Source organism: Triturus cristatus, chromosome 9 (genome assembly GCF_964204655.1).
Source record: "Triturus cristatus chromosome 9, aTriCri1.1, whole genome shotgun sequence".
Taxonomy (NCBI): Eukaryota; Metazoa; Chordata; class Amphibia; order Caudata; family Salamandridae; genus Triturus; species Triturus cristatus.
In genome coordinates, this window is record NC_140592.1 from 321690523 (window position 1) to 321716933 (window position 26411).

At 46.9% G+C, this 26411-nt stretch overlaps 1 protein-coding gene across 2 annotated transcripts in view; it reads right to left on the reverse strand.

The window, feature by feature from the left end:
- The window catches only part of RNF123 (ring finger protein 123), a 1761234-nt gene that overhangs the window by 827328 nt on the left and 907495 nt on the right, over positions 1 to 26411 (reverse strand). For both annotated transcript variants that reach the window (XM_085625036.1, XM_085625035.1), the window contains exon 30: positions 2341 to 2428. In XM_085625036.1, the coding sequence (XP_085481162.1) occupies positions 2341 to 2428 (88 nt within the window). The remainder of the gene's footprint in view (positions 1 to 2340; positions 2429 to 26411) is intronic.

Here is a 26411-nt window from a genome sequence, read left to right on the forward strand (position 1 = left end):
CCTTGGCCCACTCTTTCAGAGCTTTGTGCAGGGATTTGAGCTCAGTAAAAATCTGTTAAGAGCCATTTCTGTTAACTTGAAGTTTGCCTGGATATAACATGGCGTAATCTATATTTAGGTCTCTCATCTGGCGCATAAATGGAGCAAATTGCCTGCGCGTTTCTTGCACACGTGCTGTGAAGTCTGGGTATAGGGAGATGCTGGACCCCTTATATTGCAGAGACTTCTTGGACCTTGCAGCAGCCAATGCAGGGTCCCAGCCCCTGTAATTCAGTAATCGTGCTTTTATAGGCCGAGGTGGCGCACCAGGAGGAGGACGTGGGCCCAACGATCTATGCGCTCTTTCTACCACAAAAATGTCAGAAAACACTTCCTTGCCTAGTAGTGCGGTCAGCAGCGCCTCGATAAATTTCTCCATATTGCCCATTGGAGTCGATTCTGGGACCCCCGTAATGCAGCGATTGTTACGGCGCGAGCGCGCCTCCAAATCTTCGGCCTGGTCTTGAAGGGCTTGCAGGGCTTTTTCCGCTTTTAGGTGACTTGTGTCAAGCGACGTTTGTGCCTCTTCCACCTCGGTGATCCTGCGATCTGCCATGTCTAGTCTCTCCGCATGTTTGTCTATTCTTTCGGACATCCTGTCCATGCGGTAAGAGAGTGCATCTATCGTATTGACCTGGCCTGCCAGGCTACCTTGAAGATTTTTTCCATTGTGACCAACATGGAGCGGATATCGCCCTCCGCTATGTTGTGCGGTTGGTCCTCTCCCTCCACCACAGTGTCTCGGCTTTTGGACTTCCCATGGCCAAATGTGAGCCTGGGCTGATTTCTGTCAACTCTGCCCATCGTGTGTGGCGCTGCACGGGCAATGACAGGCTCGCAGATGTTGTCACGGCCGAGCCTGTAGTGTTGAAACAGTAAGAGGGTAGAAGTGGTGCTCAACAGCTCCTTTATGCTGCGGCCAGTAGCTCTTGTCAATTAGTCAGCTGCTCTCGAACCATCACTTTGATAGGCTGGTGCAGTTTATTATAGTAGTCTCAGCCAGGCTTTGCAGATAGTGCTATGTCTTGCTGGGGGGGGGGGGGGACACGTAGTACAAGGAGTAGCGCGAGAAAGTTTGTCACCCCCCAGCTCTATGTAAGACAGCCGACTTGCAGTGATGCAGCTGCTCTGGTCTCCCCACCGGGTTGGGTCGCCCCACTTTGATTATAGGGTCCCCTATTCGCGCAGCCTTCAGGTGCGCTGATATCACCAGCACAGCTCCGTGTTCGTACCCAGCTATGCGCTCACCTAGTCTCCTCTGCAGTGAGCGCTGCAGGACTCCGGCAGCCGCCCGATCTCCGATCCGTAGTGTGCTATGCTGGTGGCTGGAATCCGCATCAATGCTCGAGCGGCGGTCGTCAGAGGCCGAGCACGGCATCAATAGCCTGTTCCTTGCCGCTCGCAACCTGTTGGACGTCCGATGGGGTGTGACGCTGCGGGCGCCTGCACTGCACTGTGTCGCACCAGACGTCACTCACTTTAGGCCAGTGCTTCAGCGTGTCGTAAAGGCCGCAGCTGAGCGTTTCGCATTATCAGCGGGATGCAGATGGGCTGAAAGGTCCCGAACAGTTCTACCTGGTGCCTGCCTCTTCAGTGTCAAGTGCAGCAACAGAGTAGGGTTGTTGAGGGCATTAGAAGGAGGATATTGGACTGATCATGCGGCGGTTTCTCGGAGCCAGGCTTTTAAGCGGCCATTTTGCAAAATGTAAGTTTTACCTATACTTACCTATGTGTGTTTAGAGTTCTCCACCCTGACTGCAGAGTTTCCACACATGTAGGTATAGGTTTAAGTAGTAAATGTGTAGGGAGTGAGCAGGAAAGGGGCAGGCTCACTCTAGACAGGATTAGGAAGGAATAAAAGGGGTTTAGGGAGAGTCGCGATGGGGCTGGGGGAAGGGGTCATCACCAATTGACACAAGAGTAAGTCAATTGCTTTACTCTAAGGATGGAGACATGTAACTTACACTTTTATAATAAATTTACACTTTGAGTTTGGGGACACTGAAAGTAGTAAACTTCAAAGTCTAAACTTACTCAAAATTGCAACTTACCTTTTTGAATTAGGCACTTAGTAAAAGAGACATACCAGAAATAATATTTGAATTATTCTATATTCAGATCTTTAACATCTAACTTGCTTGACTTGTTATGACAAAACGTAACTATTGTGCTTTATGGAACTGAATTTAGATTTTGTTACTGCAAGTTTTCATTTTCAGAAGTTTAATCCAAGACCTCTACCAGATAATCGACATGCATGGAAATCAAATGGCAGGGGTTGCACAAAATCTGAATACTTACCCTCCAAAGTCGGACAAGGATCCAGTTGGTTTGTGCCCAGGGTCGCTGCTCATATGGCGCTAGGAGGTTCTTCATCATTGTTATCCTCCTAGCAACAACAACAAAAAAAAGGATTGCAATACAAGTGAGCGATGATCCTGTCAATGGATGCAAAGCACCACTAGCTATAATAAACCGGTTACTTACCAGTAACTACAATTTTTTATCTTCGTTATATTTAATAGATTGACATGCTTGAATACATTTCTGTTGATGTGGAGTTCCATGATAACCTCACAAAAGCAGTACAAGGCCTTAAAATATATTCACTTTAGAAGCTCAGTCACATCAGACCAAAAGACCAGAAATCCAGCAAATGAGATGAGACGGCCCTGGTTATCCCCCTCCTAGAGACCAACTCACCTCGGATTTCCAGTAGGAGTGTAATAAGCATTTATTAATGAGAGGTGAGCCACTATTTGGGAAGGAGGGATGGTCGCAGGTGAATCTATAAAAGATCCCAATGCTGGAGAAATGTAGTTAAAGCTAAGTCACTTTTTTTCGACAGCATTGAGTCACATGCTTTAATCAAAATAGCAAGCAGTATCACATAACAATATCATAACACTGTGGGTCACCTTTAATTGAAAATGTGACAACCACTACTTTTCCACAGCTGTTTCACTGTCTGCCACAGTGCCCACAAAAGTAGTGCTGAGTATATATGGAGATTCTTCCAAGTAGCTACTATACAGATGCTGGAAAAAGGTAGCCCTGCATGGAGATCCGTTGATGCCGCCATACTCTTGGTGGAACGTTTTGGCGACCGTCTTTACCAACAAATGTCTCACCTTTGTTAGAGACAAGGTATTTGCTGCTACCCATCTCAAAAATCTTTGTTTTGATTATGGGAACCTTTTTATTGGATTGGAAAATGATACTAGTAACTGATCGGACTTTCTGAATTCTTTTTTTATCAATACAGAACTTCAGACATCTGTTCATGTCTAGAGAGCAGAGACGATTCTATTGCATCCTGTGGATTGTGGAAGAAGGATTTATGGACTACGGTTCTTTAAGATGAAAGTCTACTGGAACATCTAGTATAAACTGTGGATTTGTGAGCAGAACTAATTTTTCCTTAAAGAACAGCAATCAGAACTCTTTAATTGTAAGTGCCTGCATTTAGTGGACTATCCTTGCTGCAATAAGGACCGAAAATAATATTTTTTTCCAGTATGGAAACCTAAATGTGGCTTCAGGAATCGGCTCAAATAGACTATTCATCAATTGGATAGTACTGTTCACAATTTATTAGTGGCTTCCTTGCCAGGAGGAAAGGCTCTGAAGTGTCATTTGAGAAATTACTTCCCTCCTTTGTCAGCCCATAAGGAAGGTCATTCAGGTGAGCATAGATATCTCGATACAGCTGTGAGGTGTACCCTGATTGATGTGTACCAGAAGCTCGAATGCGCCAGCTCTACGAGGTATGGTAAAACCTGATGAAGTTGAATGGAGGATGGATGAAGGCCTTTTAGATGAGCACCAAATGCAAAACATCTTTCATTTTGCTTTTATACATCCTGCTACTGGATAGAGCTCTGGTCTGTGCAAGAATGCCCTTACATCTGGAGCAATGTCTATGTGTGAGAACACCTGCCATTCAGTATCCCAGGTTGTGATGAAGGATCTGTCCATTGTTCCTGCTGAGGAGATTCATGTGTGCCCACAGCAAATTAGGTGCCACTTCCACTGGCAGCAGGAGAGCCAGTATTGTCTGGCCACGTTTGGGCAATTAGGATGACTAAGCATGATTCCCTTTTGAGTTTTGGAATGATGCTTTCAATCCATGAGAGAAGGGGAAAAGCATACACCCAATTCCCTGACTATGGAATCAAAAATGCATCCCTCCACTTTCCTGGTTTTGAGTATAAGCTTACATAGACCTGGCATTTATTATTTGTCCTTGTTGCAAACAGGTCGAGTCTTGGTTTTCCACATGCCCTGAACACATTACTGACCACACTGTCACTGAGTTTCAATTTGAGCGGCTGGGGTAGTATGTTGGTTGTTGTCTGCTCCTGGGAGATCCTCTACCTTTAGTCATGTCTTGTGTCTTAGGGCCTATTGCCAAAGCTGTTAAGCCTCCTTTGATAGTACTTGAGATCTTGTGCATTCCTGTTTATTGATGTAAAGCATTGATGTTGAGCTGTCGTAACTGACAAACGATTAATGATCTACTTGTGATAAGAAAGATTTATGGCCCTCAATTTCAGCACATTGATGTGCATATTTGTTTCCTTTGAAATCACCAACATTTGACTGTTATGTGTTGAAGATTGACCAGCCCCACTCACATTGAGGCATCCACAACTAAGACAAAGTCTGCTCAGGAAGGAAAATACAATGGCCTCCTCCTGTGTTCATTGCTGACATTCAACAAAGGACAGCCTTTCTCATAGTGGCTGTTACAAAGATATGTGCCTACTGTTTATCTGGTTCCCTCTATATGAGCCACATTCTTAATTGGCAAAATGGTACCAGGCATGTTCAAAACAACATCTTGACTAGTACTCTTTTCAAATATCATACCATGACATTTGGTTGCTTATGGATATAACTTGCCAAGGCCCGCCAGAGTCACTTGTCTGAGTCTGAAGGGACAAACCTTTGTTTCCTGCATTTTAAGAGTGCCCTGGGAAATGGATATTTCAAGAAGGGTGCAGAGACTATTTTTGTTTATTGATTGTGAGTCCTAATCTTTGGAACAGGTGAATGCAGACTGTTACTGTGTTGTATGTGGCTTCCCAGGATCCCTCTTTGATGAGCCTATTGATGAGGCATGGAGTCTCAATGATGACCCATGCGTTGTAGGTGCACTGGCATCGTATAGTTTGGCATAACCTTGGGCTGATTTTAGGTAAAAAAGGAGCACTCAAAATAAATAATTACTACTGGCCACCCCCAATCTTAAATTTTTCCAACATTTGCAATGAATTAGTATCTGAAAGTAGTCATTGTGCAGTCCCAAGAATGCAGGAATTCTTCTTTCCATTAGCACCTGCAACACTTCCTGTAGAGACACCATACAAAAAAGCGTTACGCTGATGTTTTGGTACAGGTCCGATAGATCATTTAGGTATTATGAGAAGGATTTTGGCCTTCCTTATGTTTGAGCTTACTTTTCAACAGCAGTGTTTGTGGAGGATACTGAACAAATCCTAGTCTACATCCAAAGTGGATGAGATCCAGTACCCATCTGTTCACTGTTATCAATGACCATTCCAACCCAAAGGCAGATATCCTTCCAACTACAGGGACAATCATCCACGAAACAGTAGTAGTAAAAGTAGTAAGCCCCCTGGGGCAGTCAGTGGCAATGGCGTGAGTCTTGTGCTTTTGGCTGGGAACTTCCCCTTTGCCTAGACTGCAGCTTGTTGTAGGTTGCATTTGGCGGTGTTCTATCGGACTCTTGCTGATGTTGACTATGATAGGATGGCACTACTGTGCCTAGAATGTGTCTGAGATGATTGTTGACTGTAACTTTGATAGCCTCTGTGGTATGAGGTGCTTCTCCCTCTGACGCCTCACAAAGATTTGGGTCTTCAATGTTGAAAGGCACATAAAAATATGGCTGGCTTTGTATCTCTTTATTCTGAAAAGCCTTGTTAATATGTTTCCCAAACAGGGACTCTCCATCACAGGGCATACGAAGTATGCTACTTTGAACTTCCGGTCTGAAGGAGTTTGCTCTTAGCCAGCCCTGCCTACAAAGAACAGCAGCGCCTGCGATTGCCAAAATCCAAGATTCAACACATCAAATGCCCCATCTATGGTAGCCACTATAGCTTATATGTCTGAAGAGAAAGCAAAGCTCTTTCCTCATCATATATGTATGAATTCTGAGGCGAGATGGCCCCTGGGAGGAATGACAGCCAGGTCACTCTTACCCTACTGGCAAGAATTCACATGTTTTGGAATGAGGTGGCATGGTTACTAAAGTTATGATATTTTGAGACCTTTCAGGCCTACTGTATTCTCATACTTCCACATTGATACTGTTTGAAATGTGAACCAGAAAACCTTTATCTTTGGGTAGTTTCATATTATATTGTAGACAGCCAAGCTCAGCATACTGTGAGTGTTGTCCCCTCTTAGCAGTGGCAGTGCTTCCGACTGATCCACTGAGAAATGGAGTACGTAGTAACTGAGAGAAAACCCAATGATTTCTGCCACCACATTACATCACTCTTAACAAAACTACAAACTTGACATATTTCAATCTTTAGTACCACCTTATTTAAGAAGGCCAGCATCCGATTGACTCCTTGTGAAGCACAGCATCCTGCAACCACACAGCTTCAATTAGCAGCGTGTCACACTGGCCACCACAACAATGACCCAGTGGCACAGCAAACTGTGCATGATGTTTAGGTAGAGAAATGAGTGTGGCAGGCTAAAATTAAGGATATCCTTCTAGAATATACATTTAAGAGCATTTATTCACTTAATATATGCTTGTCTCCAGTTACGGGAGAAGATGCAATAAAAGCAGCATGAATGTTACAAATAAATCACTCTAACCCCAATTAGAGTTGTTTTGAAACTAGAATTTCATTTGTGGTTGAGAACAACCTCTGGCTATATCCAACCTGCACTTCCCCTCCTTAACCTTGGTTCTCTGCCTCTCTGGCTGCAGAACTGAAAGCATGCAGAAAGCTTGAAAGAATTTGGTGTAGAACTTCTTCTCGGATAGCAAACTGAACTATAATTTGGTCATAGAGTATATCATGCATCTATCAAACAGGCTCAAAGTTTGTACTTCGAGGACAAAATTAATTCTGCTGCCTAAACTTCTCATTCCATCTTTCAGAGTGCAAAATCTTACCTTTCCCACAATTCTTCCCACAGGGCACCTGTACCTTCCCCAGATCTGTTCAATGTGCTGGCTACATTTTTTTGAGACTAAGATTGTCGCTATTCAAAGGTCGCTCCCTGCTCCGCAGTAGTGTTCCTCTTCTGTTTGCAATGTTGGGAATAGCGTCAGGCTTACTCAGTTCAGACCTCTCTCTCTCTAGCAATCTAGTGAGGCTATCCTTAAGTGTACATCTGGCTTTCCTCTGGACGCCTGCACTCCCGTTCAGCTGGCTGCGGCAGTAGACGTTATCAACCTGGTGATTAATTCAATTTTTAATCTCTCTGTCATCAGGGGTTATGCCTGCTGCTTGGAATCTGCCTTAAGTGGTTCCTCTCCTTAAGAAGCCTTACCTTGATGCTAAACATTTTGACAACTATAGACCCATATCTTTGCTTCCTGTTTTTGCCAAAATGCTAGAAACATTTGTCAATGTTCAGCTCTCCAATTATTTGGAGCACGGCAAGCTACTACATTCCAGCCAATTAGTCTTTCGTCCCTGTCACAGTCTGGAATTGGCGGTACTTGACATTTCCAACAATATTAAATGGTCATTAGACCTGAGGAAAAATGCGGCTCCTATTCTCCTTGACTTGTACGCCGCTACTGACATCATCCCACATACCATACTCTTACACCAGTTGCCACTCTGGGCGGGAGTGGCATTGCTTGGGTTTGGCTTAAGTCTATTCTGGTATCTAGAGGCCAATCAGTTTGGTTTACTCCTTTTATTTACGAGGTTAAAGCTGTCAATCAAGGTGCCCCAGGCATCTTTGCCAAGTCCTACCCTTTTTTATGTTTTTATGTCTTCTTTGGTAGCTGAGACTTTTGACTGTAAAGAACAAGTTACTTACCTTCGGTAACGCTTTTTCTGGTGGATACAGTATCTGCCTGTGGATTCCTCACCTTGTGAATATCCCCTGCACCAGCATTCCACTGAACTTTTTTCCCCAGCTCTCTACGCCGACGTGGACGTGGACGTCAAAATACTTCGGCTCCGCTCGCGACTCCGTATGACGTCACCGGAGCCATAAGAGAGTCACGTTGGCGTGATGACGTCAGTTCCACCCATTTTTTCCGTGCCTCCGAGGCGAACAGGTGGACCAACGACAGATTCAAAGTATACACAAGACATATTTTAAGATATACAAAAGTGGTCAACGGGGAGGCGGGTGGGCCAGTGAGGAATCCACAGGCAGATACTGTATCCACCAGAAAAAGCGTTACCGAAGGTAAGGAACTTGTTCTTCTGATGGATACATCTGCCAGTGGATTCCTTACCTTGTAAATAGATTCCCACAGCAGTCCCACTCCCGGAGGAGGGTGTCCACCTTCCTATACCAAAAAATCTTGCAAGACAGAGCGCGTAAAATGGCCCTCCCTCCTCATCTCAGTGTCCAAGCAATAATGCTTTGCGAAAGTATGGAGGGAGGCCCAAGTCGCGGCTTTACAAATGTCTGCCACAGGAACACCCCTGACCAAAGCAGAGGTAGAATACTTCGCTCTAGTTGAATGAGCTCTAATACCCTCGGGAGGAACCTTACCAGCAAGGGCGTAGCAGATCTTGATGGCCAGGATGATCCATCTGGACAGAGTGCGCTTGTGCACAGTGTGAGAAGTTGGCCTGATATATGATGTCACTAAATCTAGTGTACACCTTGTATCACCAAATAACCCTTATGGTGATTGGTTGTAAAGTCAACCTTATAGACCAGCTATCCTAGTGGTAGCATGGACAAGAGCAGTCTTAGGCTAAACTCTGAATGGCAGGTGAAGCCAGCTGTTATACCATATGTAATCCCTTGAATACCAAATGAAAGGACACCACAACAGATATATATATATAAAATAAAGTGTATTTATTCTAGTCAAACCCTCAGCACTCTTTATGAGATTCGAGGTAAGTACAACACAGTCTTATTTAAGCATACATTAAGTCAAACAGGTAAGTAATACAGTTAGGCCCTAGGGGCCACGCAAACCATATACTAAGTAAGTGGTATAAGGACCACTGTCACGAACACAGGATAGGCCTAGGCCTAGGGAATCGCTGGGGCTACACTACCCGACCAACAGTTAGGAAGTGGGAGGCCCACGGGATTCAGGTGCAGAGTGGAAACACTCACGCGTAATGCGTAAAAGTCGATAGAAATAGTACAGTTTAGAATTAATAAGATTTAGGACACTTCTGGAGTAGCTAGGAAGTCGAGACTTGAGAACTAGACACTAGGATAGTCAATACCCTGATGAGCACCGGAGTACCCAAGTTACCTAGCCCACGGGCTGCGGGTGCATAGGTGTGAACTTGCGTCGGGTTTCGTCGTCGACTCCTATGGATGCCTGAAGGAAAGATGCTGACAGGCAGTCAGTGAAGAGTGTCCGGTGGATCCCAAGGTCGGGATCAAGAAGGAAGGATACCTGCAAGCAGAAGGGACAGAGTCTGGGTCACTAGCCAGTGACCACGTGGAACCAGGAAGGAACCAGGCGATGTCGGGAGATTGCAGGTGAAGAGGTGAAGCTTGTCGCAGCAGCCACGGGTACCAGGAGACGTCGAGGACGACCAGGAGGCGAGCTGTCCCACGAAGGCTCGTGCTGTCGGCGGCGTCGAAGTCGAACTAGGACTCACCAAGCCTTGGCAAGCGGAACCCACGAAGAATGGAGGACTTGCTTCTGGTGCAGACCAGGAAAGTCTGGGGTGCTTCTCTTTTACAGAGGAGCAGGAGCCAGTCTGGAGGAGCCAAACCAGCAGTGGAAAATTGAAGGTGTGTCGTCGCAAGGGTTACTAGCCAACGGGCAAGCAACCGGACAGACGCGGCAAGCAGGAAAATGCAGAAGGGCCCCACGCAGGACTCGTGGAGTGTGGGGGGCTGATCTTCGGTGCAGATGATGCTTGGGGTTGGGGCTTCTCAATCCCCGGTGCACAACCTCGAGGGTGCCTCAGAAGCTGCGCTGGAAGATACTCGCCACTTTTCCCAGGTAGCCGGTCCCACGTCTCTCGTCGCCTCCACGGATCTCAGCTCGGCTGTGGATGTGGATCAGGGTCGGAGAAGTCTGGAAGTCAAGGCTCTGGTCAGGCTCTGCAGTCGGTCCCTCGTAGAACTTCAGCAAAGCAAAGGGTAGTCTCTTGATGGTGCCTGTTTGCACAGGGTAGCCACTCCTTGGCCACAAGGGAGATTCTTCAGTCTTCTTCTTTCGTCGAATGTCGAAGGTCCAGAGTTTCTGTTCAAGTTGCAGGTTCAGGATAATCTAATCTCCTGGGGCCCAGCTACCACACTTATACTAATCTGGGGGGCTGGGTTGCCTGCTAGGTCACGCCTTATGGGTGGGACCTTGGAGGGGGGTGGTTACACCCCCTTCCCTTTGTCCAGTTTCGCACCAGGACTGGGGCTGGAGTGCCCCAGCACCGGTTTGATCTGGACTATGCATGGGACACCTTGTGTGCCCCAGGCAGTGTCTAGTTTCTTTCATCCCTCCCTGCCCCAATACACTAAGGCCTGTCTGGGGTGGTGCTCGCACCTCCCAAGGCAGGAAACCTATTGTCCAAGCCTCCCGTGCCGGGATCACTCCCAGCAGCAGGAGGTCAGACTTGTGTCGTGGCAGCAGCATAGATTTTGTGATGCTGGGGCTCTGGTTAACTTTAACCGGGTAAGTAGGTTTCAACATGTCTTCTCCCTCTAGAAAGGGAGGGATAATAGCCTCATCACCAGAAATGGGATGGGGGTATTATTCCAAAGTGTTAGACACCTTACACGACATGTTTTGATAAAGCCAAACCATAGTTACCATAACCGTTTAAGATTATAAGGCACTTTAAGAGTATATGGTAGGCTATATCATAGAACAGCTATAAGGACATGGTTCCGAAAGCTGCAGACACTCTCAGCTCATGCTAGAGCACTATCTCACATGTTACCAAGCACTCTGCCTCCAGGATTGTTAAGGCCTGCCATAGGAGTGGCTGATAGGTACACATGTGTCTATATATAAGGTAGGTATAGGAATACTACACCTAAGCAAGGGGTGATTACACGACCTTGCCCCAGCTGAGTGATCAGCCAGTTGTGTCATAATGGAAGGCCAGGCCAGGGGTGGCATAATACATTCTGCAGCCCCTGGTAGGCCTAGGGTACACCTATGCCCTGGGTACCTAAGGTACACTGTACAGGGGCCAATAAGGTGATCCTATCCAATTGGGTTATGCACCTAAAGTACATAGTATTAATTTAGAGAGAGAACAGCAGGGCTGTGGGTCTGATTAGCAGGCCCACAGCCACATCTAAGTCGAAAACCAGTAAAGCAAAAGCAAAAAGTGGGGGTGAACATAGAAAGCAGACCCTACTCTCCTACACACAGCTTTTCCTTTAGAATGTCCAACATAGCCCACGAAGAGCTGATCGTCTAAACAAAAGTCTTTCGTTCTGTCCAAGTAAAAGCTCACAGCTCTTTTTGGGTCCAGACGATGAAGTCTTTCCTCCTCCTTGGAGGGATGAGGAGGTGGATAAAAAACAGGGAGAGTAATAGACTGCCCCAGATGAAAGGGAGTAACTACCTTAGGTAAGAAAGCAGCCCTGGTCCTGAGTACCATCCTTTCAGCATGCAAGGATAAAAACGGGAGTTTTGAACTAAGAGCTTGAAGCTCACTCACCCTCATTGCCGAGGTTATGGCTACAAGAAAGACCGTCTTAAAAGACACCAGCCTCAAAGGGCAACTATGAAGGGGCTCAAAAGGGGACCCCATCACGAAAGTTAAGACAAGATTAAGGTCCCACTGTGGTATTACAAAAGGAGTAGGTGGGAACCTATTAGTAAGTCCTTTGATAAATCTTAATACAATAGGAGATTTAAATAAAGACGGCTGATCTGGAAGACACGGAAAAGCCGATAAGGCCGATAGATAGCCCTTAACCGTGGCCACAGCACAGCTCTGTTGAGCCAAGGTAAGGGCAAACTGAAGCACATTGGAAAGATGGGCTTTTAAAGGGTCAACGGATCTCTCTTCAAACCATTTAACAAACTTAGACCACCTATATGAGTAAATGGACTTGGTGGAGTGTCGCCTGGCCGATAAAATAACATCCACCACATCAGGCGGGAGAGAGAGGGAATTCAGGTTGCCCCGTTCAATCTCCAGGCATGAAGGTGTTAGCTCTGGAGGTGGGGGTGTAGAACCTGCCCCTCCGACTGCGAGAGGAGGTCTGCCCTCAGAGGGAGACGGAGCGGAGGGCACGAGGAGAGGTGGAGAAGATCTGTGTACCACACCCTTCTTGGCCAATCTGGGGCGACCAAAATAACTTGGGCCCGGTCTTGGCGAATCTTCCTCAGAACCCAAGGAATCAAAGGCATGGGAGGAAACGCGTAAAGGAGTTGTGAGCTCCAACTCAACTGAAACGCGTCCCCCAATGCCCCCTGCATCGGAAACTGGAGACTGCAGAATGACGGGCTGTGCGCGTTCGAGAGTGGCAAACAGGTCCACCCGAGGAGTCCCCCGCGTCCGGAAGATGTGTCGAACTACCTCCGGATGAAGCCTCCACTCGTGGTCGGCCGAGAACTGCCGACAGACTGTCCGCACGCACAGCACCCCGGCCAGATGATTTGCCATCAAGCAAATCCGATGGTCCTGAGCCCAGGACCAAAGTTGCAACACCTCTCTGGAGAGACGGTACGACCCTACTCCTCCCTGCTTGTTGACATATCACTTTGCGGTAGTGTTGTCCGTTAGGACTTGAACCGACTGACCACGAAGGGAATGGAGAAAGGCCTTGAGCGCCAAACGTATCGCCCGCAATTCCAGAAGATTGATATGAGACAATCTTTCCTCTGGAGACCAAAGACCCTTGACCTCCAGATCCCCCAGATGAGCATCCCAACCTAGGGTAGAGGCATCCGTTATCACTGTGGCCATCGATGGAGGAAGATGAAAGGGTTTTCCCTGAGACAGATTGCGCTCCATATTCCACCAAAACAGGTCTGCCGCAGCTTCTCTGGAGATTCTTACTGACTCCCTGAGATCTCCGTTGTGCTGATACCACTGCCTGCGGAGACACCACTGGAGTGCCCTCATGTGCCAGCGTGCATGGTTGACCAACAGAATGCAGGAGGCAAACAGATTTAGCAGGTGAAGGACCTTCAGAACTGGAACAACCGCTCCATTGTGGAATAATGGGATCATCTCCTGAATGTCGAGAAGTCTTTGTGGAGGAGGAAATGCTCGACACACAGTAGTGTCCAGTACCGCCCCTATGAACAGGTTGCACTGAGAGGGCACCAGGTGAGATTTGGGCACTTTGATTGAAAAACCCAAGTTGAACAACAGTTGAGATGTTACCCGCAGATGATGAAGCACCATCTCTGGTGACATTGCTTTGAGCAGCTAGCCGTCCAGATAGGGGAAAACAGGTCCTCGATCTTCTGAGATGAGCTGCCACCACTGCCATCACCTTTGTGAAAACTCGAGCTGCAGTAGTAAGACCAAACGGGAGGATGACAAACTGGTAGTCCTGTGACCCAACCATAAAACGGAGATACTTCCTGTGCGTCTTCAGAATGGGGATGTGAAAATACGCATCCTGTAAGTCGTTCAACACCATCCAGTCCTCTTGCTGCAGCACCAGAAGAACCTGAGCAAGGGTCAGCATCTTGAATTTCTCCTGCTTCAGGTAAAAATTCAAGACTCTGAGGTCCAGGATCGGACGTAACCTGCCGTCCTTTTTTGGGATCAGGAAATACCGAGAGTAGCATCCCTGACCCCTTTCCTGCTCTGGGACCCAGATCTCTTGACTGGGGGAGAATGTCTGCATTGTCAGCATTCCGTCCATCATTTGTTTGTTGTAACGCTTTTCGCCCTAAGTGGGATGGGTATTCCCAGACGTGGGACCCGTGCTCACTACGCCACTGGAGTCAAGCTATCCTGGCTGATGACGGCTGATAGCCAGAAACCGGTCCTAGGATGCTTGATTCCAGTCCAGGGAAGACATGGCTTGGCAGTTCGGGCTGGACTGTTCCCATGAGGCACAGGGTCAAGACTGATTTGCATATGGCCATGTCTAAACTGGGGTGGTGTAGTGGGCAAAAGAACGATGGATTTAACCCAGATCTCTTGACTGGGGGAGAATGTCTGCATTGTCAGCATTCCGTCCATCATTTGTTTGTTGTAACGCTTTTCGCCCTAAGTGGGATGGGTATTCCCAGACGTGGGACCCGTGCTCACTACGCCACTGGAGTCAAGCTATCCTGGCTGATGACGGCTGATAGCCAGAAACCGGTCCTAGGATGCTTGATTCCAGTCCAGGGAAGACATGGCTTGGCAGTTCGGGCTGGACTGTTCCCATGAGGCACAGGGTCAAGACTGATTTGCATATGGCCATGTCTAAACTGGGGTGGTGTAGTGGGCAAAAGAACGATGGATTTAACCCAGATCTCTTGACTGGGGGAGAATGTCTGCATTGTCAGCATTCCGTCCATCATTTGTTTGTTGTAACGCTTTTCGCCCTAAGTGGGATGGGTATTCCCAGACGTGGGACCCGTGCTCACTACGCCACTGGAGTCAAGCTATCCTGGCTGATGACGGCTGATAGCCAGAAACCAGTCCTAGGATGCTTGAATCCAGTCCAGGGAAGACATGGCTTGGCAGTTCGGGCTGGACTGTTCCCATGAGGCACAGGGTCAAGACTGATTTGCATATGGCCATGTCTAAACTGGGGTGGTGTAGTGGGCAAAAGAACGATGGATTTAACCCAGATCTCTTGACTGGGGGAGAATGTCTGCATTGTCAGCATTCCGTCCATCATTTGTTTGTTGTAACATATTCCACCAAGACAGGTCTGCCGCAGCTTCTCTGGAGATTCTTACTGACTCCCTGAGATCTCCGTTGTGCTGATACCACTGCCTGCGGAGACACCACTGGAGTGCCCTCATGTGCCAGCGTGCATGGTTGACCAACAGAATGCAGGAGGCAAACAGATTTAGCAGGTGAAGGACCTTCAGAACTGGAACAACCGCTCCATTGTGGAATAATGGGATCATCTCCTGAATGTCGAGAAGTCTTTGTGGAGGAGGAAATGCTCGACACACAGTAGTGTCCAGTACCGCCCCTATGAACAGGTTGCACTGAGAGGGCACCAGGTGAGATTTGGGCACTTTGATTGAAAAACCCAAGTTGAACAACAGTTGAGATGTTACCCGCAGATGATGAAGCACCATCTCTGGTGACATTGCTTTGAGCAGCTAGCCGTCCAGATAGGGGAAAACAGGTCCTCGATCTTCTGAGATGAGCTGCCACCACTGCCATCACCTTTGTGAAAACTCGAGCTGCAGTAGTAAGACCAAACGGGAGGATGACAAACTGGTAGTCCTGTGACCCAACCATAAAACGGAGATACTTCCTGTGCGTCTTCAGAATGGGGATGTGAAAATACGCATCCTGTAAGTCGTTCAACACCATCCAGTCCTCTTGCTGCAGCACCAGAAGAACCTGAGCAAGGGTCAGCATCTTGAATTTCTCCTGCTTCAGGTAAAAATTCAAGACTCTGAGGTCCAGGATCGGACGTAACCTGCCGTCCTTTTTGGGGATCAGGAAATACCGAGAGTAGCATCCCTGACCCCTTTCCTGCTCTGGGACCACCTCTATCGCACCTTTTTCTAGTAATGCAAGAACCTCCTTCTGCAGAAGAAGCAAATGGTCTTCTGAACAAAAACCTTGGCAAGGAGGGTAAGGAGGAAGAAATTCCCGAAAGGGAAGGGCGTACCATTCGCCACAAGGTTTAAAACCCAAAGGTCTGTCGTGACCGATTTCCAACCTTGCAGAAAGTGAGACAGCCACCCCCTACAGGACCCACATGATCCAGGCTGGGGGATCTAGGGCTGCTTTCCTGCGGTACCAGAGGGAGCGGGGGAGGCAGAAGAGGAGGAGGAGAGATTGCGGGTAGAACCACGTTGGCGACCTTTGGCTCTTCCTCTAAGATTTATAAAGTGGATTTTGCTGCTACTGCTGAGGCTGACGTAAGTTGCGAAAGGAAGACCTTCCAAAGCCTCGATATTTCTTGTAGCCGAAACCTCTCGACTGGATCTGCAACCCCAAGGATCTCACAGTGGCTCTGCTGTCCTTAAACCTTTGTTAAGGCTGAATCTGCTTTTTCCCCAAAGAGCTTCGACCCGTCAAAGGGCAAATCAACAAGAGTAGCCTGGACATCAGGGGAAAATCCAGAAGAACGAAGCCAAGCCTGCCTTCTTGTGGCAATGGAGGAGCCCATAACTCTGGCTACAGAGTCAGCCGTATCCAGGCCTGACTGAATAACCTGTCTAGCCGCAGCCTGAGCATCTGACAGAACCTCCATAAAGTTTTCCCTCTCTTCATCAGGCAACTTGGGGGCCAATTGTTTTGCCAAGTCCATCAAAGCATGTATGTGCGGCCCAACAGACAAGTGGCATTAGTCGATTTCATTGCCATGCTAGAAGAGGAGAAAACCTTTTTACTGACTGTTCCATTTTCTTTGAGTCCCTGTCAGCTGGGGCCTGTGGAAAAGCACCTGAAGATTGCTTGGAGCAGGATGCCTGCACCACCGAACTCTCTGGCGATGGATGTGAAGAGAGAAAATCAGGATCCCCTGGTGTAGTCCTATACCTTATAGCTACAGCCTTAGAAACTGCAGGTGAAGAGAGCGGTTTACGCCAAACCTCGATGATAGGATCCAACAAAGCTTCATTAAAGGGTAACAGAGGCTCAACTATGGAGGAAGGTGAATGCAAAACCTCTGTCAACAAATTTGGTTTATATTCGGCAGTAGGTAACTGCAAATCCAAAAGCTCCGCAGCTTTCCTTATCACCAAATGGTAGGGAGCTATCTCTTGAGGAGGTGAAGCCCTTGTAGAAGAGAGTTCCCACTCTTGAGAGGTATCTAAACCACTCGCCTCCTGAATTCCCTCGAATTCATCCAGAGACTCTTCCAACTCGCCCTCCTCTACTTCCTCTCTACGATACTGCTCCTCTTTGAAAAGCCTCTGAGCCTCACTCTGTGAACGAATCCACGGATGCGGCGTCGGTGGCGTCGTATGCGGCGCCAACGTTGAGTGAGGCTCCGATGGAGGCACGAGATCTACACGAGGCCGAGAGGAAGGCTCCCCAGACGGCGCCGAGGATTCTATCAACGGCATCGAGACTCTTGGCGCCGGAAAATGCCATGACGGCGCCATCGGCATGAAAGGTGCTTGGGCATAGTGTTGGGGCACACCCAAGTTGAATGCCAGCAGATCCACGGGACCAGAAGGTGCTCCGGATGGGAAAGCCGCCCTTTGAAAAACTCCGCCCCTGGAGTCGGCAATTGTGGATATGGATTCGAGCCAGTATCCAAACGGGGAGTGTCCGACATCGGAACGACCGGATCCACTGCCGAATCCACCGGTTCAATCTCAGGCACAGGAGAAGATGGAACATCCTGAACCGGTTCGGCGTCAGAAGCTGGTGAATCCCTCGGCGCCGGAGTGCCTCTAGGTGAAGGAGACTTCTCCGGAGTCGCACGAGGAGAAGGAGAGGGCGAAGGAGATACAAAGTCCTTACGGCAACGTCGAGGGGCAGGCGAAGGCGACCTCGAAGCCTTACCCTTCGTCGAGTGGCGCCGAGACCCATGTCTTTTTCTTGTGTTTTCTCAACTTCGATGTATACGAAGTAGACGACTTCGACTTATCAGGCTTACGCCCTCTACCTTCTTTCTTCGCCTTTGCCAGAAACAGCTTCCCTTCCCGTTCTTTAAGTGCCTTTGGATTCATTTTCCTGCAACAGGAACAGTCCTCCATGTCGTGATCCGACGACAAGCACCATAAACAATCTTCATGGGGGTCAGTGATGGAGATGTGACCCCCACATTTCCTACAGGGCTTAAAACCAGACTTCCTCGAAGCCAACATCACTTCTAGCAACAGTTAAAGCAGAAGGAACAACAAAGTAACTCCACAAATATGGAGAGTGCTAGAAAACCGTTACATGTCAATGGCGCGGAAAAAAAGGGAACTGACGTCATCACGCCGACGAGGTTCTCTTATGGCTCTGGTGACGTCATGCGGAGTCGCAAGCAGAGCAGACGTCCTCATCGGTGTGGAGAGCTAGGAAATAATTCCGGCGAAGGGGAAATTCATAAGGTGAGGAATCCACAGGCAGATGATGTATCCATCAGAAACAATTGTTATCATTTTAGCATTATTTTATAAACTACTTTTTGATTTTACAACAATAGTCTGGGAGCTTTTCTGAATTGTTTCTTAATGCAAGTGTTGTGATGATATGGTTAATAATCTGTAACACACATTCTCTTAAGTTGTTTTCTGTTTTGTCTTTGCTGCTAAGAGTAGATAAAGCTGTATAGAAAATCAGTGTTTAATAGCTAGGAGCTAGTTTTACAAAGTGATGGGAGAATGTGTCCCACTGGACAACATGGCTTCCCACAGTAGTCAGTTCCCTAAATCAGTGACCTGCGAAAAGCAACAGAAGACGTGGAACAAAGTTTTAGAAACAGTTTACCCAACTTGTGCTTCTGGCCTGGCTTGTAATGCCGCACACAATAAAGCTTAGTGAATGTTTGGAGAGAAAACAAAGCAGCAGCACTGCAAACCTGCTGATAGGTTTTTACTTAGGAGAGACATTGCGGTTCCTTGTTTCAAATGTAGAATGAGCCCTACGAACATGGTATACTGTGCAGTAGGCTTTGGCATTATAAATGTCAAAGCGTGTTACAATCGACCTTGCAAAGCCAGCCTTTAAAACTAGGTTACCAAGGTTTGGCTGTAGAAATACAACAAACAGTTACTTTGTTTTTCTGATTGACTTGGTGCAATGAAATTAAAACGTAATAACCCTCCTATGACGTCTAGGGTTGTGCCCAAATAAATGTTAAGTGAAGACAGATTACCATGATAAAGAGAGATGACTTTAAAAAAGAAACAAGGGTACCTACTAAAGGAAACATGATATTTGTACACATGTATAAAAGGTTCTTCAACTGACAAAGCCTGCAGCTCACTCACTTCAATGTAGTGAAGTTAGCTGCAAGTAATGCGTCCTTCCAGAATAGAAACTGCAGTGATTACAAAAGAAGGGGTTTGAATGTAATCTGCATATATCTAGCATGGTCAATATTAAGGTCCTATGAAGGGATGAGCGGTAATGTAGGAGGGACTACCAGAAATTCTAAAGCCAATGTTAAGGTCTCTGTTTTGTTCTTGGATGGCTTATGGTGCCAAGTGTATGAAGAATAGGTGAGCCCTGATCTTTTGTTTTTTCAGGTGTAACAACTCATAATTATTGTTTTGTGTAGTGATAGCTATGGGTTGTGTATTACGATTGTTACAGTAATGTAACAATTGGTTGCATTTCGATACATAACTGACTGGCTTTGTAGGTTATAGGGCGTCTTAATATTTGCATACATTCATCGGGAAGCTGTAAGGAAAATGCTACTTACCAGTATGCATCTGTTCCTGGCATGTAGAGCTGTAGATCCGCATACTTTTGCATAGATCGCCATCTGGTGTTCAGGTCGGATGTTTGCACTTTGTTATTGTAGAAGTCTTTGTAGTCACGAGATAGGCGACTCCTCCCCTTTGGTTAGTAGTGCGCATGGGCATCGACTCCATCTCAAGATTGTTTGCGCCATAAAGGGTGATGATGGAGTTAGTTAGAACTAGAAAAGATGTCCATGTGTAATGTATCCAAGTGAGATAGTACTGCAACACATATAGGTGTCCGGGGAGGCGGGTGGGCGTATGCGGATCTACAGCACTACATGCCAAGAACAGATGCATACTGGTAAGTAGCATTTTCCGTTCGAGGAATAGACCTGTAGATCGCATACTTTTGCATAGACTATACAGCAGTTATCCCGTTAGCGGTGGCTATCTGTATGTGTTGCAGTAGTTTGAAAAAGTGTTCTTAGTACAGCCTGACCCACACTAGCTTGTTGTTTTGTCTGCACATGTACACTGTAGTGTTTTGTGAAAGTGTGCGGTGTAGACCATGTTGTGGCTTTGCAAATGTCATCCATGGGGATGTTTCCTAAGAATGCCATGGATGCCCTAATTTTGCGTGTGGAATGATCTCTCGGGGGAATGGATAAAGTACGCTTTACTTTTTGGTAGCATATTTGAATGCATTTAATGATCCACCTGGCAATTCCAGCTTTTGATATAGGATTGCACTTGTGTGGTGGTGAGAAAGCTACGAAAAGTTGTTTAGTTTTCCTGAAACTTTGAGTCCTTTCAGTGGAGTAAAGAATAGCACTTTTGACGTCAAGCGTATGAAGAGCCCGCTCAGCTACTGAGTCTGGTTGAGGGAAAAATACTGGGAGCTCAACAGACTGGTTAAGATGGCAAGCTGAAACTACTTTGGGTAAGAATTTAGGTTTTGTCCTAAGAACCACTTCGTTGTGATGTATTTGCAAAAATTGTTCTTGTATGGTTAATGCCTGGAGTTCACTTACTCTTCTGAGAGATGTGATGGCCACAAGGAAAGCTACTTTCCATGTGAGGAACTGTAACTCACATTTATGTAAAGGTTCAAATAGGGGACCCATGAGCCTAGTAAGGACAATGCTTAGCGTCCATACTGGAGAGGGTGGAATTCTGGGAGGAATTATTCTTTTAAGGCCTTCCATGAATGCTTTGATGGGAGATACCCTAAATAATGACAAGTGTTGTCTGGTTTGTAAGTAAGTTGCTATAGCTGCAAGATGTAATCATATGGATGCGAATGCCAGATTACATCTTTGTAGATGCAGGAGATAACAGATAATATTTTGAGTTGAAGCATCTAGTGGATTAATTGTGTTGTTATTGCAGTAAATAACAAATCTCTTCCATTTAGCTGCATAGCATGCACTAGTGGTCGGACGTCTAGCTTCTTTAATGACGTTCATACAGTCTGGTGGGAGATTGAGGTAACCTAACTCTAAGACCTCAGAAGCCAGATCGCTAGGTTCAGTTGGGCTGGTTCTAGATGTCTCATCTCTCCATGGTTCTGTGTAAGAAGCTTTGGGGAAAGGTGCAGCTTTTGGTGTGGAACTACTGAGAGTTCCAGCAGTGTAGTGAACCATGCTGGAGCAACCAGGATCAATGTGAGAGAATGTTGTTTGAGCTTGCGCACCAGTAACGGAATGAGCGGGAGAGGCGGAAAAGCATACGCAAATCTGCTTGACCAGTTCATCCATTTCGCATTGCCTTTGGACAATGGGTGTGGATACCTGGAGGTGAAGTTTGGGCATTTTGTGTTTAAATGTGTGGCAAACAGATCTATGTCTGGGTGGCCCCACATTTCCAAACACGGATGAAAAACTTGCGGGTGAAGTACCCATTCGTGAATCTGCTGTTGCTGACGAATGAGCAGATCCGCAATTTGATAGTGTATCTCAGGTAAATGCTCGGATAAGAGGTATGTCTTTTGAGGAATGGCCCATATCCAAATGCTCTGTGCTAAGCGTGAAAGCTGCAGAGAGTGTGTCCGTCCCCCCCCTGTTTTTGTATATAGTACATTGCTGTCATGTTGTCCGTCCGGACGAGGACAGTTTTTCCTAGGAGTTGTTTCTGAAATTACTTTAGGGCGAGAAATATAGCCAGTGGCTCCAGGTGACTGATGTGGAGGAGTTTCTGTTGAGGGGTCCACATACCCTGAATGGTGTGGTTTAAGAGATGAGCTCCCCATCCAGTGAGCGATGCGTCCGCCGTTCGTACTATTTGTGGAACCGGGTCTAAGAAAGGCCGCCCTTTGGAAAGATTTTATGTGCTCCGCTATTGCAGAGAGCGATATGTGCGGCTGTCCACCAACACCAGATCTGTAAGATGACCTTTGAGCTTGGTTCCAATGTTGTGCTAGACATTCTTGTAACAGACGCATTTGGAGTCTTGAGTAAGGGACAATTAAGATGCAAGAGGCCATCATCCCTATTAACTGCATGAACACTCGAGCTGGTAGTGAGTGTTGCGGTTGAAATTTTGTTATGAGGGCTTGCATACTGGCTATCCTGGCTGGATTGGGGTATGCAAGGGCTTTGGAAGTATCTATTGTTGCACCTAGATACGGGTGTGGGACGGTTGGAGATGTGACTTGGTGAGGTTTATTGTGAATCCTAAGTTGTGCAGCAGCTGGATCGTATTGTGTGTTTGTTGTACAAACTGCTGCGTGACTGGGCCTTTATTAGTCAGTCGTCTAGTTAAGGAAACACATGAATGTGCGGTCTTCTTAAGTGGGCTGTTACCACTGCAAGACATTTTGTGAAGACTCTGGATGCTGTTGTGACCCCGAATGGAAGGACTTTGAATTGGTAATGTTGTCCGTCCACTACGAACCGTAGGTACCTCCTGTGAGCAGGGTGAATAGGAATGTGGAAATAGGCGTCCTTGAAATCTAAAGTGGCAAGGAAATTGCCTTGTTAAAGTAGGGAGGACCTGTTGTAGCGTGACCATGTGGAAGTGGTCGGATTGTATGTACAGGTTTTACGGTTCGAGGTCTAATATTGGCCTGACACAGCCGTCCTTTTTGGGAATGAGGAATAAAGGGAGTAAACCCCTGTACCTTGCTGGTGCAGGGGAACCAGTTCTAGTGCATGTTTTTGCAAGAGAGAGAGAACCTCCTGCTTGAGAAGCTTTAGATGTTCTGTGGACATTGGACGTTGTTTGGGAGGTATGTGGGGGGGGGGGATGTAGAAGTAAGTTCCAGGCAGTAACCATACTGGATAATTTGTCTTACCCACTTGTCTGTGGTGATGGAATTCCAGACAGGTAGGAACTGATATAGCCTTCCCCCGACCGGAGTGGAATGGTTGGGGGGGAGGGGGAGGGGGGGGGGAAGGGGAGGGGGGGGAAGGGGGGGGGGAGTAGAGGGCGGTTACTGTTTTGTGGTGGGGGAGTTGTGGGTATTAGAACCACGTCCTCTGCCCCTGTTATTGCCTCTGTAAGTCCCTCTAAAATATCCTCTGCTAAGGGAAGTTTTAGTGGGGCTTTTATATGTTGAAGAGGTGTTTTCTGAGCTAGTTGTTTTGGAGGCGCCCCTATAAGAGGAGCAACGAAAGGAACCTCTACTAGTTGTTGCTTGTAGAGCCCCCATGGATTTGGCTGTTTCTGTGTCCTTTTTCATCTTTTCTAAAGATGTGTCCACAGTAGGTCCAAACAAGTGTTCCTGATCCAAGGGTTGATTGAGGATGGTAGACTGTACCTCTTATTTGAAACCAGATATGGGTAGCCATGCATGTCTGCGCAGTAATACACTTGTATTAATTGTGCGAAATGCTGTATCTGCTTCATCTAGGGCACATTTAATTGAGGAGTTGTAATTAAATTCCCCTCTTGTATAAGATCGTTTGCCTTGGTCTTATATTGGTCTGGGAGATGCTGCATGAGCTTTTCAAGCTCATCGTAGTGAGCCCTGTCATACCTTGCTTGAAAGGCTTGTGAGTTGGCGATACACCAGAAGTTTGCCGCCTGGGACTCAACTCTTTTACCTGATGCGTCTAGTAGTTTAGACTCTTTGTCTGACAGAGGTGCATCACCTGTGGTTTGGGAATTTGCCCATTTACGGGCATTTGTCACTACCAATGAGTCCAGAGGAAGTTGACTTTTTATGTAAACTGGATCACTTGGAGCTGCTTTGTATTTTTTCGCAATTCTAGGATTGAGTACCCTAGCTCTGACAGGGTCATTAAAAACCTCAGGGGCACGTTGAATCATCCCTTTAAGCATAGGGAGAGTGTTTGTTGTTTTTTGAGGCTGTGAAAAAGTCTCTAATAAAAAATCCTCTCCAGGGGGTCTGAATGGAGTGGAACCCCATGGTATTATGCAGCTCTATTTATTAGTTGCGCAAACCCTACGTTGTCATCTGGAGGGGATGGTCTGGAGGGGTATAAATCTAGCTCATGTACATCTGGGACAGTATAATCTTCCCAAGAGTCATGAGGTGGAATACTGTGGGTGTCATCATCAGTATCTGTATCATAATGTGGTGGGTCTATGTCTTCATCCCCACCCCCTAAATCCTCGTCGTCATCATGTGTTGCAAGTGATAGAGGAGGTATTGGAGAGTGTGCTGGAGAAAGTGTAATGGCTGGAAGCTGTGGAGGGGGTGCAAAAGGCCTCATAGGCGAGGTGGCTAAGTATTTTTTCTTTGAGGATATCTCAAGTGTTTGAGGTGTCCAATTTTCTCTTTTTAGGCGGTATAGAGGTGACTTGCCCAGTAATGAGGTCAATATGCAGTGTCTTTTGCTTAAGATCTGGTGGATCTGGATGGAAAAGTTCCTTGGATACACTGTCTTTTTTCGGCGCCGAGGACTTAGGCTCAGAGTGGTGTTTTGGCCTATCTTCCTTAGCTTTACGAGGAGTTTTTGTGTCCTTCTGCTTAGGTGGTGTTTTTTTCGGATCCGAAGTTTTGGACGGAGTTTGCTTCGGTGCTGAAGTTTCTGGTATTTTGGGTTTCGGTGCCAAAGAGTCTGGAGTTGACGGTACCTTGGGCTTATGTTTCAGTGCCGAAGAGGGTTTTTCGGCACCGTGGTGTGGCTTGCTCGATCCCGAGCTGCCGGAAGGCTTAGTGGGCTTCGGAGCCGGGCCCGGAGGTGGGGCTTCCGAAGCAGTATCACGGTGTCGATCCAGACCCAAAGGTGAAGGTGTTACCGGAGCCTTGTGTTTTTTCTGGGCCGGGGCATCGACGTCAGTACTCCTGGTTCGTTGACCTGGAGTAATCGACTGGTCTTCTGAGTCTGATTCGTTGGCTTCGGAGACGCTGGCTTGCTTTCATCTCCTGTCTCCGGTTCCGGATCATCAGGGCCTGCCTCGAAGTTGTCTTCCGGCGCTGAGACAGTTGATCTGGACATTTTGTGACGTCGAGCCCAGCGATCACGTATAGTCTTCTTGGACCTGAAAGAATCACAGGCCTGGCAGTGTTGACTCTCGTGTTCCTGAGAGAGACAGAGGTTGCAGACTTCGTGGAGATCTGAGTGTGGGAATTTAGCCCCACACTTGCATTTTTTAAATGGAGTCCTTTCCATATGCTGGTTGATGGTGCCGATCGGCCTAACGGCCCACGTCGGCGGAGGACTCGAGAATCTCTTTGGAAAGTAGATGCACGTCTAGAGATCGCCATCAAAACAATACCGTCGAGCGGTGAGAGCTTTGTGCGTCGAAGAGGAATCGAAACACCACTGACCCGGAGGGCAGCAATTCACATCCGAACTCGATGGCGGAAAAAACCATTCTGGAGATGGAGTCGATACCCATGTGCACTACGAACTAAAGGAGGAGTCACCTATCTCATGACTACAAGACTTCTACAATAACAAAGTGCAAACATCCGAGCTCAACACCAGATGGCGATCTATGCAGAAGTATGCGATCTACAGCTCATATGCCTCGAACATACCCAAACTCAAGACTTCTGATGTCAAATTCCAATATTGAGCTCTCTGAGGTAGGAGTGTACTAAATGTCCAGCATGTTGTATGAGCAGACCCGAGTTCATTTGCAACTATTGAGTGTGGATGGACGCCTCTACAGGTACAGAGAACCTCTACAAGTACAGTGAGCCTGGGTTGGGGTGATGAAGATCAATGTGATGTGTAATCAGGGGAAGCAACGGAAAAAGAGATATGTAAGTATCACTGACCAGCCGACCCATAATGTATTGCCCATGGATCGTCCTCATTTAGTGTTTATTCTTCCCTAATCAGACTCTTTCTATAACTTTCAACTTCATTAGGAAACATTGTGTCGGACTGTAGGCTACTCTTTTTCAAGCTCGCACCAAGAGAAAATCTAACCAACTGCCTTGAGTGACAACATGAAAGGTAAACCTTCCCCCTCATGAAAATGTAGCTGCGTAAACTCACTCCATTGCTACCTTCCCTAAGGGCACTCCTGGCAGTGATTTTGTTCCCTAATTTGCATTATGTGACATGATAAAAATGTCCTACAATATTCTCAACTATAGTTGTTTCTTGATCAAGCACTGTAAAGGAATTTCACAAGACTTCTTAAATATGCATTGTAAATACGCAGCCCGAGCTGAAAGTAAGAACTTTCTATGGCAAATCCCTGTCTGCATTATTAGCCTATTTTACTTGAAGACACTTCAGATTGAGGGGTTATCAAAGCCAAACACTTATTCTTCTCTTATTAATGTACCCTGTAACAGCCTTATTTTCAAATGGATAGACCC